Source organism: Aegilops tauschii, chromosome 1 (assembly GCF_002575655.3).
Source record: "Aegilops tauschii subsp. strangulata cultivar AL8/78 chromosome 1, Aet v6.0, whole genome shotgun sequence".
In the NCBI taxonomy this organism is placed as follows: domain Eukaryota; kingdom Viridiplantae; phylum Streptophyta; class Magnoliopsida; order Poales; family Poaceae; genus Aegilops; species Aegilops tauschii.
The window spans coordinates 24282459-24299419 of record NC_053035.3 but is presented as its reverse complement, the minus strand read 5'-3'; the positions used below and the strand labels follow the sequence as shown (position 1 = coordinate 24299419).

Here is a 16961-nt window from a genome sequence, read left to right as displayed (position 1 = left end):
TGCCCCTTCGACAATCTGACGCTTTACCTTTGGAAACATCACAGTTGTATAAATATAAGAGGCAGCAATCTCCAGAGGGTGTGCATTCAGCTTAGTGAAGGGTATCGTATGTGTTGCTACTGCGTCTAATGCTGCTTCATTCTTAGGCATTATGGATACACAGTGCTCAACATGCTGCAACAAATCAACAAGCTGCATCTTCCTGTTCAGGTGCACATGAAGCCTTGAGTTGAGAGACTCACTCCTCTGATTACTCATCATGCCTAGGAAATATCTACCCTTTGTGTACGCAGCAGCCCATTTGTGTCGCAGCTCGTACATCCTGTTAACCCATGACGACCTCTTTCCTGTTGGTTTTATTTTGAACCGAACCTTATAAGCCTCCCATCTTTTCTCAAACTCATCAACATCCCAACGACGGTAAATGAATTCCCTAAATTTCTCAAGCTTTTTCTTGCGGAGGTGCATCACCATATTCTCCTCGATATGCCACATGCACAAACGATGATCTGTTCCAGTCCAGACAGTAGCTATTGATTAAGCCATTGAACCGTCCCCATCGGTGATTGCTGAAATGGGTGCCCTCTGGGACATTGCCTCCAAAAATACATGAAGAAGCCACTGGTATGATGCAACTGTCTCATCTGACACTAGACCGACCCCAAACAAAACTGTGCTGCTGTGATGGTTCAGACCAACAAATGGAACAAACGGAAGCCTGTACTTGTTAGACCGGTATGTACTGTCGAACACCACGACACCACCAAAGGCAACATAGTCTATCCGGGATTGTGAATCAGCCCAGAATATGTTCCTCAAATGGCCTTCGTTGTCTTTTGTGTATTTGAAAAAGAATTCCGGGTCTGCTTTTTTCTGTGCAATCATATAGGTGAGCAAATATCTAGCGCCACTGCCTTCTATCTTGCGCTTCTTCTGGATTGAAACATGGTTGTATAGGTCTCGATATATAAATCCAAGCTTGTCGGGACCTCCGGCATTCTTCTCCATTACATTCATAATCTGATGTGTTCGAAGTCCACCAACAGCATACTCGATGACATCGGCCTTTTGTGCGTCAGTCATTCTACGATGAGCCGATAAGTAGGGTGTCAGGTCAGTAGGGACAAACAGATGGTTATGCTTGTCCACAAAATTCTTGAAGAACCAGAGGCCACTACTATCTTGTAGCTCAACATGAAAAAGGGCGGGACACCCACACCGAGAAAGACCCCTCGGTGTTCTTTTTCTATCAGCTCTGTTAAAGTGCTTAAGGGCCCGCCATCCTTGTTTGCAGCACTTGTATGTCCTTCTGTATGCATTTTGTTTCGGACCTGGACCCCTGTACTTCAGATCATCCTTTCTAACACCAAACCTTTTTTTTCTCGCATAGCCTACGTAGAACATGTAGGCTTCTTCCTCAGTCCTGAAAGTCTTCTTCACAATCTCTATGTATTCCATACACTCATTTAGATTTGAACCAGCCATGCCTTTAATATCAATTCCTTTACCTTGCATGTGTACATCATCCAGGTCTATGCCATCCTTGCCTGCATCCTCATTATCGTTATCATCCGTGCGCATACCATCCATTCCTTTGCCTTCGTTTCGTCTATCACCCATGTCCTTGTCATCCTTGCCTGTATTCCCCAAGTTTTTGCCATCGTTGCCTTTATCATCCATGTCGTTATGCTGCCAACGAAAACAGATAGTCAATTTTACGGATGGATAGCATACAAAATAATTATGCAATACTCTGCTTAAATAATTGATTTAATTTTTCATATCGGATTCATGTACCAAACTCAGTCCTTCAAAAGCTGTAAGTAAGTATAAAATATTCCCTGACTAAATCCAGAAATATTTAATTGATTGTACTTGTTGTAACTGATGATCTCCTAACTAAATCCAAAGTGCACGAATATTTCAAGTCCCCTGATAGATCAATTATCTGCAAACTCCATTCAAAATTGTGTCATAACTGAATCCAAAATTATCACCAAACTAAATCCAAATTATCACCTCACCAAGTCGAAAATATCTCCAAACTCCATACAAAAATAATTATCTCCTAACTAAATCCAAAATATCTGGAAACTCAAATTCAAAAGCATCTCCTAACTAAATCCAAAATAACTTTCTTTGAATCCAAATATGCTGACAAATTTGCATGGCACATAACCCTAACTAAGTGCTTTAATATGTCCTAGCTAAATCCGACTTACACTTCCTTTGAATCAAAATCTTGTCACAACTTTCTGAAACCATAAACCCTAACTAATTACATCAACATGTCCTACCTAAATCCAACTTACACTCCCTTTCAATCGAAATCTCGTCACAACTTTCTGAAACCATAAACCCTAAACCTCACATGACATATCCTAAACCCAAATCAAGTCCGACCCCTATTGGTACTATAAGCATAAGGGACCAGCAAAGATTTGAGATGGCTAGGCACTTACAGCGAAGATCCGGCGTGAAAAAGTTGATGCACGTCGATGAGGATGATGTGGCCTCTCGGGTCGGGGAAGGTGGCGGCCGCTCGGGGAAGGAGGGGAGGCTCGTCGGAAGATCTGGCGCCGCGACCCGAGTGGGGTGACTTGCGATGGAGGGGGGAGGGGGGAGTAGGAGCAGGAGGAAGGAGTGACACGGAGAGTGCGATCGGCGGCGATCGAGGGAGCCGGGGGCGATCGGCGGCGATCGAGGGCACCGGAGGCGATCGGCGGCGATCGAGGGCGCCGAGGTTAGGGCTCGAGAGGAGGAGAGAGGACGAACCGCTCGAACCAAATTTCAAAAGAGTACGCACGATGATTGGACCTCTATAATGAAGTGTTTTATGAATGCAATTAATTTAATCGAAAATTTTTGGACGAGAATGCCCCTAGACTTAATTGGGCCGATTAAAGGTATAAAAAATTTAGGTCGAAAATACCCTTGGGCTCAAAAAGGCCCAGTTATTCTAATCCGTTAGATCGCCCATATAATACACGTGATTTGGTGTATTATGATGCACCGTAAAATTTCCCTAGTTTTACTCATTTTGCTCCATATGTAGTCCATAGTGGAATCTTTAAAAAGACTTATATTTAGGAACGGAGAAAGTACCATACATTTGAAGCAAGAAAAATAAAGAAGCTGACAGGTGAAGTTCGGTGACGACGATTAAGTCTGCACCATGCACAAAGACCGAATCCAAATTTTGGCATGTCAAGCCTGGATACATGGGATGCGTTAAAGCACCTTAGAGATTTTAGTTTCTCCACCACTATGGTACACTTGAAGGAAGAAAACTGACGAGGCCGACATGTGAAGTTTGGTGGAGTCCATTAATTTCGCACCATGAAGGAGCCTAACTTGGACGCGGATCCTCTGCCATGTGGCAGGGTACCGTTCGGTGGGCCCGCCAGGAATCAGGCCCACATGTCAGTGCCCCCAACGGCATGTACAGTACGTCAGGAGAGCTGCTTCCAACTTGCACGTGTCAAGGTTGAACACATTGGCTGCCCTATAATGTGCCATTGAGATGTTAGTTCTGAAGTTCACACTTACACCCTGACTATAAATAACAAGGTCCCTTGTTCCACAGAAGCAATGCTTAAAAAAAAAGGAGTTGTGTGAGACACCCTTGTAGAATATGGACAATTCTATGGACATAAAAAAATTGACCAACACAGATAAGTTTTTTTTTTGAAGAACAGGGGGGCTCCTCCCCGATTCCATTGCTCGAATGAAACCCAAAGTTCGTGCCATACATCAGCTCACTGAGAGGAGCAGTCCAGCAAGAAGAGAAAATAAAAGGAGAGCACAAAAGCTAAAACAACACAAGTGCTACAAGCTTGTGAAAGCCCAAGGCCTTAGAAAGATGCCATCAGAGAAAGTATCTAGGCGCAGCTCAACTCTTGGGAGGCTTTGTGAGTCTTCAATGGAGGGGTTGCCATCGCGTGGGGGCACCAGGTCGCCGTCAGGGTCGAAACCGGGTTGGAGAAGGTGATTGCGCCAGTCTCTCGTTTCTTGGAGGCAGAAGCGAAGCTGTTGTTGTCGTCAGAGATCTTCAGCTTGTTCCATGGATCCACCAGAGGGGCTCCCAGCGGCAACTCCTTCATCAGCCACTGATCAACAGGGGGCGGCGAAGGAAGTTCGCAAGATGCTCTGAGAAGGCCTCCAGCCTCTCTACATTCTTGCCGGAGGACAGCACTGTCCAGTTTTTGACAGTCCTGAGGATCATTCTCAGTACCTGTTTAATCGAGATCCACAAGGTGTTATTGAAAATAATATAGTTCCTATATTTCCAAAGACACCAAAGCACCGCTACATTAACAGTGTTAAGGGCAGAATGTTTGCCATTAGCTACCCAGATTTGGATGGGGCTATATTTCAGAATTGGATGCATTGGAAATTTGAGCTAGATATCAATGATGTGGACAACTTACAATTCCTTGTGGTTGTAGGCGGAGCTCCAACGGGATGGTGCAGTTCATCTCTACAACGGGCGTGCATAGCTCTGGTGTAGAGGGAGTCTTGTTTGAGACGGTGGGCAGTACATCTATATCTATATCTATATCTATACCAATATAAAAAAAACCAAAGGGACAGATCCAAACCATCTCGACCGTCAAATCATATTATCTAGCGGTTCAAATCGCTCCAATGTTGAGCACCAAACATGTTTAACGCTCTAATTACCCACCACTGCCGTTGGTTATAAACACGGTTTGACTCAACGCTATCCCATGAAATCTGCCATGTAATTAATATCCTACCATTTTCGCAAAAATGTAATTGATATCTTACCAAATACTAACATGCAACAGATATATCTTACCTAATATAACGTGCAACTTATATCCTACCTCATATAAACGTGCGTTGCACGTACATTATTACTAGTATGCTAAAAAGCCTCAAATTTGTCTTTTTTGTGCAGCTCTCATTTTAATTTATTTCGACCTGAAAAATTGCACACATGTTCATTATGTGTGTAGGTATATGCATAATTGTTTTCAGAATTTTTGGACACGGAAAAGTTTGAATTTTGAACTTTTCAAATTAAGGCCTTCATGGAGCTCAGTCTCCGTTTGGCATTTTTGTGCATTTACTAGTTTTTCTCTCTGGACGTTTTGTTTTGGACAGGTGGTACATACATAAGAACAGGGGCAAATTTTCTTCATTTTATGCATCATCTGTTTCTTGAAATTCTTGCAAACTTTCAGTATTCCTTCAATTCCAATTATACACATTTCCCCATTATTACGCGAATAACTTCATCACTACTAAGGCGCTGGTAATTTGAACATGGTAAATCTTGTGAAGTAACACGAATCACCGCTTAATTGCACATCATATATAGCTCTCAAGCATAGATCAGCTTCGACAAACAGTCTTCGGCAAAACACACACATAACCAGCTGTCTGAATTAACTGGGCACATGTCAGGGTCGACACGGTCCGGGCTGGTCCGGACCATGACCGAGCCGCCATTTGGACCGGCCGCCGGCGGACCGAGCTGGACCGGACCGACCAGTCTGGCGGTTCTGTTTTCGGGGACCGGACCGGCGGCAGTGAAGCCCGGGCCGGACCGAGAGGACTGGCCACCGGAGGACCGAGCCGGACCGGACCGACCAGTCGGGCGGTTCTGTTTTCAGGGACCGGTCCAGCGGCGGCGAAGCCCGGGCCGGACCGAGAGGACCGGCCGCCGGCGTACCGAGCCGGACTGGACTGACAAGTCCGGCGGTCCTGTTTTCAGGGACTGGACCAGCACCGGCCATGGTGAGGTCGTGGTGACCATGGCATGGGCAACGACGACAAGAGACAAACGTGCTCACCTTGGCGGCGGCGTCGGGATGTGGAGGTGGTGGTCACGAGCTTGTGCGCGGCGACCATGGACGCCGGAAGGCACGAGAGCGAGCCGTCGGCGCGTCGTGGCCACGAACAGCACACCGGCGTTAGCAACACCGCACGCGTCGGGGTCGTTTGAGTGTCGCCGGCGAAGTCCCGTGGCCATGCCAGACCTTGCTAGCATATCCTGTGCACGTCTTTCTTGTTTTTTCCTTAGGCCTCGTACAATGCTAGGTGCTTAGGGTGGCGCCTACAAAAATAAACCTGATTTTTCTGAAGTATCAGTGTCTATTTTTATAGGAGAGACGCCTAATTAATTGTCTACCCTATACAAATAAGCTTGTGAATGTGTCATCATCGGGCTGGGTGTCATGGATACCATCTTGTGGAAGCTAATCAATGATGGCCACTACTCCGCTAAGTCTGCTTATATAGCATAGTTCGCTGGTCTCGCACGTTCAAGATTGCATTTTACAGTCTGGAAGGCGTGGGCTCCCCCCAAGTGTAAATTCTACGTCTCGTTAGTCATCCAAAACAGAATTTGGATTGCGGATAGGCTCCAATAGCAAGGATGGCCAAATTGCGACCGATGCGCACTTTGCAATCATGTGCAAGAGTATACTGCTCACCTCCTCTTCAACTACAGGTTCTCTATCTGGGATGAGTTCTTCTCCTGGATTGGTCTCGGTATCCCCACGGCTCCTTGGATTCAGCTTGACACTGTCAATCTTGTAGGGATGCGGTCCTCATTAGCAATGCTCAACCTGTTGGATGGGAAATTTGAAATGAAAGGAATGCACATGTTTTGAGGAACAAGGCAGGGCCGGTGGCGATAATCTGGTGATGCATCATACAAGAAGTGTCTTTTTGGGCCGTCACGGGCGCCAAACATTTGAGTAATATAAATTTTTTTTTGAAAAGGGGGAATTTGAGTAATATAATGCCGCGCGAGTAATTGTAATGCCAAACATTTGAGTAATATAATGCCAGAGCAGTAATTGTTTTGCCTTTTGCTGCATGACACCTTACGTGTAACAAACCTCTTCTTAATTAATGATAATGAAAATGGCATGTCTTTTGCCTTGTTTCAAAGAAAAAAGTTCCACTGGACCTGATATGTAACGTGCTGCCACCATTCCATAGAAAAGAAACACCACACCTGCACTTATACTAAGACATGATTTGTGCTAGGACATGTTTGTTTGCTCTGCAGAAAGTGAACAGTTTTCAGCACGACCTCTCTCCACTTCTGCAACTTGGAGTTCATTTTCTCTGAGCTTCCGATCTTCGAGCGGCTTATTTCCATCAGAGCTTACGGAACATAAAAGCATAAGAACTCCACACTGAAGGTTCCCTCGAACATGGCTATTTTAGCCATTTGTATGTGGGGGATGTCGAGGACTGTGGGAAGAATTCATAGTTTCAGAGATGAACAGTGACTGAATTTAGGACTTAGCAAGGAAATTGACAAAGGAATGCTTTGTATGTGGGGGATTTCTCACCCAAAGAGGAATGCTTTGCCTGGCCCACGTACGGTGGCGGCTAGGATATAACCCAAATAGTACAAGATAGTTGAGCTCTAGCCTCTAGGGTTCCATATCTCTAGCTTTTTTAGCCTTACAAAGTGTAAACAGGGAATGCAGTAATGTAAAAAGAAGACTGAACAGGCGTGGCGCCGGGAGTGGTCAGATGGTACGATCAACGATCCAGGAGGACTAACTTGAGTTAAAGCGAAATGATAAGTTGCAACCTCTGCCGTGGATGGTGAGCCCATGCCCACTCGAAACTCATGATGGAGCGAAAGGCAGAGTGTTCAGATCGGCTGTAGTTTTTCTTCAGAGACTAGTCTCTGTTCTTCAGTTAAGTTCAGAGGTTGATCATGAACAGGAAATCTTCAGGGGTGTTTTGTGCACCTGCATTGCTGTTTCTTGTCTTTGGGTGTTGTGTGCTCTGAAATCATGGGATGTATGTCCACCTGAAAGGCACTGGTAATTTGATTTATTTGTTCTAAGTTTGGTGGCAGCTTGGTGTACATGGCGAATCGGCAAGCAGAGCTCCTGCCCGCTTAAGTTTCAGTGGTCGTTGCTTAAGCTCACTGGAGACATTATACTGAGCTGGACGGGCATTGTGTTTGCCTGGTTACCTGAGCCCACCAGAGACTTTATGCTGGTTGCTGCCTGGATGAGTTCTTCTGCAGCCGTTGGGAAGCCGTTGAGCTTCAAGGACCAATTTAAAAAATGCAGTAGTGTCGTGCTCTACTCGACAGGACTATGAAAAAAAAACATGTGAAATAGTAGCACACGGTATATTATTACAGTGAACTGTCCGTGCTGCCACCACCATACCATAGCTACCATTGGTGGCCAGTACCATGCAAGACAGAAAACAAACGGCTCGACAGCAGACTTACTGACTGCAAGTGTACTTACTAACTCAGACATGACGTGGTCAAGGACACGCCTGCTCAGAAAGGATGTCTCCAGTTCTGTAACTTGTGATTCATGTCGTCCAAGATCCATCCTTTCAGGTCTTCGAGGCTTACTTTCCTCAGAGCACCGAACAGGGAAACATCACAGCGAAGATTCTCTTGAAGAGGGCATTTACCAATCATGCTGATGATTTGTATGTGCAGGAGCAACCCTCTAAGGAGATCACAGTCAGCCCAAGCAAAGGCAAGCATACAAAAAGCTAAGTATGCTGATTTAAGCATAATCATAGAAACTATAAAAGCAGTAAATGGTATTTATAGTTATACACATATTTGTTGTGCAGATATGCAATAACAACTGGAAATGGGACATAGCATATGACCAGTGCAAATGATGATTTAAGCACAATCCAAGTTTACCCGATCAAAGTTAATGGCTACCATCATATCCAAAGAAAAAATTCTCCTGTCATTACTAAGACACGTGAAAACTCTTCAGATGCTTCTTGATGTTGAGTTAAAGAAAAACGGACACACCAAACCAAAAATGTGTTTACAAAAGCAAAAATAAAAGGAGAGTAGAGTAACATTTCAACCTGCAGGCAGCAAGGTGTACATTTGTAGCACAATAGAGAGAGGGGGAGATAAGAGAAACTAAATGAAGAAAAGGAAACCGAAAGGTACGTTCATCAGGATAGCTCGAACAAGCATATGATATATCCTTGTGCTCGAGGCTATCTAGCTGTCATTGGAGACACCGATGAAGTGGCATCATATTTATAGCTGGGCAGTGCTGAATGATGAGGTACTGAAGGGCTGAATAATTCCCGCGACTAGCTGGTACAGATACCAGATGTTTGCATCTCTCAAGATGTAGTTTTTCCTGTAATGACAGGTCTCCCAAGCAATACAGTGACTCCAGACCATCGCAACATCAAATACACAAAGTTAGGTGTCCATCCAACTGTGCTAACATGAAACGAAGCTTCTTACAGCCATCTATTACTGAAGCATGCAGACATGGCAAATGATTATTCTGGGTGAAGATGACTGCTCTAGCAAATTCTTGATGCAAGATCACTGTAGTGTTCTGATGGTGCTGCTGTACCAAGGTCTTGTACACTCTCCAACTCTCTATCGTCCTGCCCCAGTATGGACACTAGAAGGTCACACCACCTAATTTCAATACCCATGAGAAGAGGGGGAAGAACTATTAGCGGTAATCTTGATATTATTGTATCAACATTTTAGTTTGCTTTCGTTATGCATGTAGCATAGTTTAGAGAGTAGCTAGTCCGGCAAAGTTTCAGCGATGATGCGCAGAGGAGGCGAGATGCCGGGTGCCATGCGATGTGGCGAGCGTGACGAGGTGCCGACTGTGCCGTGTGATACGGCGATGCCATGAGAGTCGGCAAGACGCGACAAGGCTGGAGCATGATGGGTTGGTTCAGGTTCAGTCGGATGACACGGCAAGGTCGGGGCGCCCGCAAGGTCGTGTGATACGGCAAGCGCGTGGAGGGGTTGAAGCAAGACCGGCTGGATGGATCAGTACGTTGGAGCCAAGAGAATTGGTGTGTTTGTGAGGGTGTTAGCTGCATGCGTGGAGCCGTGGAGTAGTTATTAGTAGTTAGCTTCATGCACGTACTAGTCTTTGGACCAGAGGAAGATAAGATCATGGGTTACTGCATGTAGTTAGTTGGTTTGCAACTAGTGTGGAGACGTGGTGGCCGGGTGTGATGGCCGGCGTGCGTGCGTGAGTCTTGTATCTATTATTTATGTGACCAGAGGAATGAGATAGAAGGCCCTGAGGGCAGCACAAAAGATGTAGTCAGTGCGTTCACTAAGGAGAGAGCCTCTTGGCAAAGCAGCGGCTGGTTTTCTCCTTTGTGTATGTGTGCGTGTGTGTGTTGAGTCTTCTTTCCCTTGTGTGCGTTCTTCAGAGAAGAGAGAAACACAAGTGAGAGTTGTGAGAGGAGAGGAAGAAGAAGAAGTGCGGCGCTGCGGGAGGCGGCGCTAACAAGATCGAAAAGCTCTGTCAAGCTTCCACATTGATATATCTTTTGATCTTTCGGATTTGGCAGGAGTTGATCCCTCCCTCGAGTACAATATATCCTTTCACCTTTGTGGGGCCTACTAGCCTGCGGCAACTATAAATGTATAAACCATTCAATGATACCAAGCTTTAGAACTCTTCAGGCCAGTAGATGAGCGTATCAGAACATTCGATCGTTAATTCCCCGAGCTCACCAAACCGTTTCCAGACCACAACTGTTGGCTGCAATGGACTTGAGCGGAACAAAAAGCTGCGACCATAAGACACTAGTGTTGAAAGGGATACTTAAAGATCCTCATGAAGCTCCTGTCCTGGTGTTGCTTCTGTATCACTGTCAGCCAGCCATAAGTCAGACAAGCAAGACATGTGCCTGGATTCAAATATTGATATGGAAAGTTGAGCCTTATCTTCCTCTATGACGATAACTGTGAGTTCTGGTGCTTCAGGCAGAGTTGTTAGCTTTGTGCAGTTCTTCAAGTGAACTCTCTCAAGAAGAGGAGATGTTTATTCTTCCCTTCTATAGCCACCCATCTCTCAAAATCTCCAATTTTTCTAACCTGAGGTGTTTTAATGAAGATGAATTGTGACTGCATAGGCTTTGCAGGTTGTGCAACATAACAAGAACTTTGAGAGCCTTAAATTGATCAAATTGGGGAAATTCATCACAAATTGTACAACCATCTAGGTGGAGCTCGGTCAAATGCTCCAGAAAAGAAAGACCTGTTATCCATGCTGGGAAATTGGTACCTTTGCATGAGTGTATTATTAGTAACTCCAGCGCAAGCTGAACTTTAAGAGGATCAGTGACATCCCTGTGCTAGTTCAGTTCCTCACTGTTGTCATTGCACCATTTAAGAGATAAATGTGTGAGTTTCTCTTCATTTCCAAGACTGCGTGCTTTAACATCTGCTTGAGTTACATATTGAAGACCAGATAGTTCTAATTCACCACCAAGGTTTAAGCCTTGTAGTTCTCCAATAGTACTGCAACCAGGGCTAGAACCCACCACAAAATATGTTAATGTCTATAGAGAAGAGACTTTCCTGAGTTCTGGAGGTTAAGGGTCTGTAGATTATACAGTATGCTCATTTCCGTGGGAAGCTCTTTGATCCACGTGTTGTGTGAGATATTGAGACACCTCAGGTGTTGTAAGTGCCTTGTTTCACATGGATGCTTGCACAATGAAAAGTGTTGAAGTGCTTGGATATGATTGTACTTCGACAAGTGTGGCTTTGACCCATCGATATGTTTATCTGCATACAACATTGTCTAGAGAAATGTAGAGTTTTTCTTCAGATAATCATTCAAAAGAGTTCTGATTGGAGATAGATGAGAACAATTGCCAAGTAGGGCCTCGTGACAACAAGTCCTTTTGATCACGTATATCAACTAGTGTAAAACAATCTTCTTCCATAAAAGGTTAGGAAATGTCATGCATAAGATCATGTATATTGCATACTGTTCTAGAACGGACCACCAAGTTAGCTCGTTAAAAATTTCTCTCCCTACATTTTCAAGATTGTCACCTTCCACCAATGGTATGTAATCATGAATTATCCATAGATGGATTAAATACTGCACAAAAAGCATAGCATTGTTTCAAGTGTGATGGCAAGTCATGATAGCTGAGTTTGTGTATTGGTAAAGTCTCGCAGCTAAAGGGGAGCCCCCACATCTATCCAGAACCTTTTCAACCATGTCACTTAGCTCAACTTCGTTTGGCTTTTTCTGATTGAATGCTCTTTTCTCAAATATTTCTTTTAGGAATACTTTATCTAGATTTCCGAAATTATGGTTGTCACTAGTTCACTTCTTCATAATTTGAGCCACTTGTGCATTACGAGTGGTCGTCAGTATTGCAATTCCCTTAGCATCGTGCTTCACGCATGTCTTGAGTTTTTCCCACATATCAACATCTTCATTCCATACATCATCCAACACAATAAGGTATGTCTTCCCACTTCCTTCCGAAGTTCCTGCAATGCCTATTCATGATTAATCTCATTGGTCTGACAAATGTTGTTTGCAACCTTAAAGTACTGAATATACATATAAATGTACTAGTAAAAAAGTTATGTCATGTGTGTGTGTGGGCAGGGGGGCAATGGCCCCCATGACCCCCACACTAGATCCACCCATGCTTAGATGGTGGTGCCTCCTACATCTGTTGGAATACAAAGGTATTCCTCTATGTGACAAGGTCTTTAATGGTTTGCACAATTCTGCACAGTTTCTTGCCCATCCCGAAACGAAATACGATGGGGTCGTGGGCAGGGTAGAGGCTTACGATATCAAACCCAAGCATCTTGTAATGCCCCTTCTTCCTGGCGTCACGCCGGAGTACCTTGTACTTGAGCTCGTCGAAGACATCGTTCCCAGGCTACCTTCTTGAGTGCTTCGAGCCAGACACCCACTTTGCGCCAGCAAGCTTTTTCTCCGCATCTTCAATGATGTGCAAGACTGTTGTCAGGTCGCGCTCCAGGATCTGCTGGTGCTTCTCCATGCCGTCCATCACCTTGTACTGGTCCTTAAGGAAGCTGGATGCCTTGTTCGTCAATATGGATACCAGCGGCTTGACCACAAACTCCGTCATTGTTCCTCTCCTTTCACAACTTCCAACTCACAAGGAACACATAAGACCTACGCGGAAGAGAAAACGGTGTGAGATTGACGCTGATTCAACGAAACTAGTGCTAATTTTCCGCGACGTGAGGACACATGCGAGGGCAAGAAATGTGGCGGCGGTATGGAATAGAGATCAGAGGGGAACAAGATGTGGAGAACATGCAGTCTAATCAGTTAGGCCCGTTATAGTGTCAGCCATGCGCAACCCACATGCCTATAGATTCATTGTCTTGCTTGGTCCCATGCATGCCTACGCCCTTTTCCCTGTTACGAACTCTGACTCCCTTGTTGCGAAGGCTACGCCCTAAACACCAGGTCGCCGCACCCCATGTGGATGTAACTTCGCTTTTGTCTGTTATATTCCGTATACGTCAGTTCGGTTCTTTTTTTTCTTATCCTTTTTATGCGTTTTTTTCAAATTCGGGAACCTTTTTCTCTATATTGATGAACTTTTGTAAAATTAAATGATTTATTTTCAAATTTGATGAACTTTTTCAAATTTGATGAACTTATTTTCAAATTCGTGATTTTTTTTCATAATCGATGAACTTTTTTTCAACATCAACGAACTTTTTCCATGTTTTCAAATTTGAACCAAATTTGATGAACTTTTTTCCAAACTTTATTGATATCTGAACTTTTTCTCAAAATCATAAAATTGAAAACAGTTCACCGAATTTTCAATTTGGATGAACTTTTTTTAATTGCATGAACTTTTTTTTCAAATTTGGTGAACTAATTTCAATCTAGATGAACCTTTTTTCAAATTCAATGAACTTTTTTCAGATTCGATGAACTTTCTTCAAATTTGTGAACATATTTCAAAATTTCATGATTTGTTTTCAATTTGTACGAATCCTTTATATTTTGAATTGTTTCAAAAATTCGTAGTTTTAAAAAGTTTCTTGAATTTCTTTTCAAAGTTTACGTTTTTTTCATATAATTTATATACGGTATATAATACAATATCTTAATGCTGTACTAGAAGAAGGTCAAATAGAGCTCGTTCCCGTTATTGTTCGTCAAAGGGAGCTTGGTCTGATGGTTATTTTTTATAGCGTCCAATGAACTAGTATGGGCCGATTGCAGATACAGCCCAGCTACGAGCGCTGCGGGCGCCAGTTCTCCTAACCGGCGCTGAAAGCGCGGATTAGGAGCTCCCCTCCTAACCGGCGCTCCCTCCCACCCGAAGGCGATGCGAGTGGGCCGGCCCATGAACACACATCAGTGCAAACACGCGTAAAAACAGAAAACAAAAGAAAACATGGTGCTGCTGGAGAATCGTACTCATGCACTCACCCCCAATATGTTGTTTGCTGAACACTACACCAACTGGGCTCTTGTGAAATATTATTGCCTGGCCGTTTATAAGTACGAATAAATGTAGCCACGGTATTTATTGCACGTTCATTGCTAGTTAATTGTTTTAATTATTTGAGAAAATTAGAAAACGTAATTTCTTTTGACAAAAAACGTGAACAAATTTCAAAAGTCCACAGATTTAAAAAATAATCGTGAATTAGGAAAAATTTCATGTATTAAAAAAGTTCACTAATTCAAAAAAGTTCATGAAAATTGAAAAAAAATCATCGGTTCTCAAAAAAAGTTCATTGATTTTTCAAAAAGTTGACAAAATCTTAAAAAAAATCATGGATTATAAAAAAAGAGATCATCAATCTTGAAAAAAGTTCATCGATTTCCAAAAAAAAATCACGAATCTGCAGAAAGTTCATGGATTTTCTAAAAAATGGACCGGAAGTTCGTGGGTATTGAATAAGGTTCATTAATTTCGAAAAAAGTTCACGGATTTCTAGAAAAAGTTCACAAATAAAAACCGGCCAAAAGACTGAAAGGAAAAAATCGAGTAGAAACCGGCCATAGGAAACCGAAAGAAAAAGAAAAACTAGTGATCTTTTCGAGGTTGCAAGTTGATGCACAAAACAAAAAGAGTTGAAAAAGAAAAGGTAGCCACGAGTTATTAGGTGGGCTGGTGGGCTATTGTGTTTAGGAGTGGAACATGAGGTGAGGCGATCGAATCGCATGTACGCACGTTTTTGGCTGTTTGAATAATGTAAAAAAACGAAAAATGGGCCAACCCCAGGCGGAGCAGGGTGTGCGCCGGTTTGCCGGATTGAAGAAACGGGCGCTTAAGACGCCCGTTAGGAAATGCCCTTTTTCCTCCCAGGCTTGCGTTCAGGTGGCAGGCCATCCCCGGCACCACTGATTATGTAGTAAAAGCGCCAAAAAAATCACACGCATGCAATCTTTATGAAGGTCTTGTCCCGACTTTATTACAAATATAAACTTATTAAGAACTTCACGAAGGATGTGTCTGAAATTTGCAATAAAATCAAAAGGACTTTTGAAAAAACCAAATAAAAACATAAATTTCTTTGAGTTTTGACGTTAAAGATTCAAAAGTTGCGAGCTATGGTACGGTTTTTAAAAAGTTCTTCTGTTTTTCATGGCAAAGTTTAGATACCAATTTTACAAAGTTTTGTTCACTTTGAATTTTTTTAAAGAACATTTTTAAGATAAATTTAAACAACAGGGTATTTTAATTTTGTGGCATTTGAATTAGTTGTAGAAACGTAGACCGGAGTGATAATCTCGGGAATTAATTCCTTGGATGAAGAGATAAAGTGAATGTAGCAACAAGTCCACCTATTACCTACTACCGAGATGACTACCCTGAATCCTGGCGGGCCTATTATCCGCTTTGTCACATGCATCATGGGTTAGTTTGGGCGGTGGAGATACGCGATGCGAATGGAATGCATTTGTAAAAGCCTTTTCCCATCGAAATCCATTATTGCTCTAGGAAGCACATGCTTCTGCATGCCAAAAATGGATTTTACAAATGTAAAAAAAACATGTGTTCATTTTCACATCCAAATGGTACATGCAAATTTCAAGTGGAAAAACTTGAGCCTTTTGACATGTGCAAGAAAAATAAGTCGAACGCCAAATGTTACCTCCATATGATACACTTAATTTTAGTTTTTCACCGACGAAGCACTGCTATCCCATATGGCATGCAAATTGTCAAGAACACTTGCTGCACTAATATGAACATATGCAAAAAAAAAGTTTAGAATTTTTAAATTTATTCACTATTTATTTTGATTTTACTGTTCACTAGAGCATATGCTCCCAGAGTCAAAAATCCGCTGCTCTTTTCCCATGCTTGTGTTTATAGTAGTTCTCCAGGAAAACTTTCGGTTCGCCTGTGTATCTGCATGGCCAAGGGAGACTAGGGTTTCTTGCCTCCTCCCGGCGGCATCGTACGTCTACCTCGTCCCTATGCCTTAGGCCATGCATGGCGGCGCGATGGATCTGGTCCTTGCCGGCGTGAGGACTCCTTCTTCGTTTTTAGATGTCCTTTATGTCTGTTTAGTACGACGACTTTCCGACTGTCTGCTACAACAAGTTTTGCCCGGCTCCAGCGAGGGAGGGGTGATGACGGCGCTATACCTTCGGCTCACTCCAGTGCTTGTAGTTGTCGCTAGGTGACCTACGTATCTGGATGCAGTTTTTATTATTTCTGATGTTCTTTGTACTGTCATGATTGATGATGAATAGATTGCAAATTTTCCCACAAAAAGAAAAAAATACATGTGTGACTTTGGTGATGAATAGATTGAAAGTTTTTCCGCCAAAAGAAAAAAGTTATTTCTGCATGTTATATTGCCGTGTCTGTTGTTTTGACAGGTAGCCGGTATTAAGTAAATAGGCAGTTTTTCGATTAGTTTAATCCAAGAATAAACTACTAGCATGGCATTGACAGAAATAAACACATGCTGATATTCGATCATGCAAGAACATACTACGCTAATAGCAGACACATCTATGTATAACACTACCATGGCTAAAACAGAAATCAATAGGAGCGGGATAAACGAGTTATACCCTTCAGTAGGCCAGGCAGAAGCCGCCGACATCCTTCTACTCGGCTGCAGCCTTCTCGGCCTTGGTGGACATGATGGCGATGAAGAAGACACAAACGATGTAGAGGAAACA

At 43.2% G+C, this 16961-nt stretch overlaps 1 protein-coding gene and 1 pseudogene across 1 annotated transcript; both read right to left on the bottom strand.

The window, feature by feature from the left end:
- Positions 1 to 537: 537 nt before the first annotated feature.
- On the bottom strand, positions 538 to 1680 carry LOC109776200 (protein FAR1-RELATED SEQUENCE 5-like). The gene has a single exon (XM_020334854.1). The coding sequence runs from the start codon at positions 1678 to 1680 to the stop codon at positions 538 to 540; it is 1143 nt and encodes a 380-aa protein (XP_020190443.1).
- Positions 1681 to 10445: 8765 nt separating this feature from the next.
- Positions 10446 to 12909, bottom strand: LOC109776201 (uncharacterized; annotated as a pseudogene).
- Positions 12910 to 16961: the final 4052 nt, after the last annotated feature.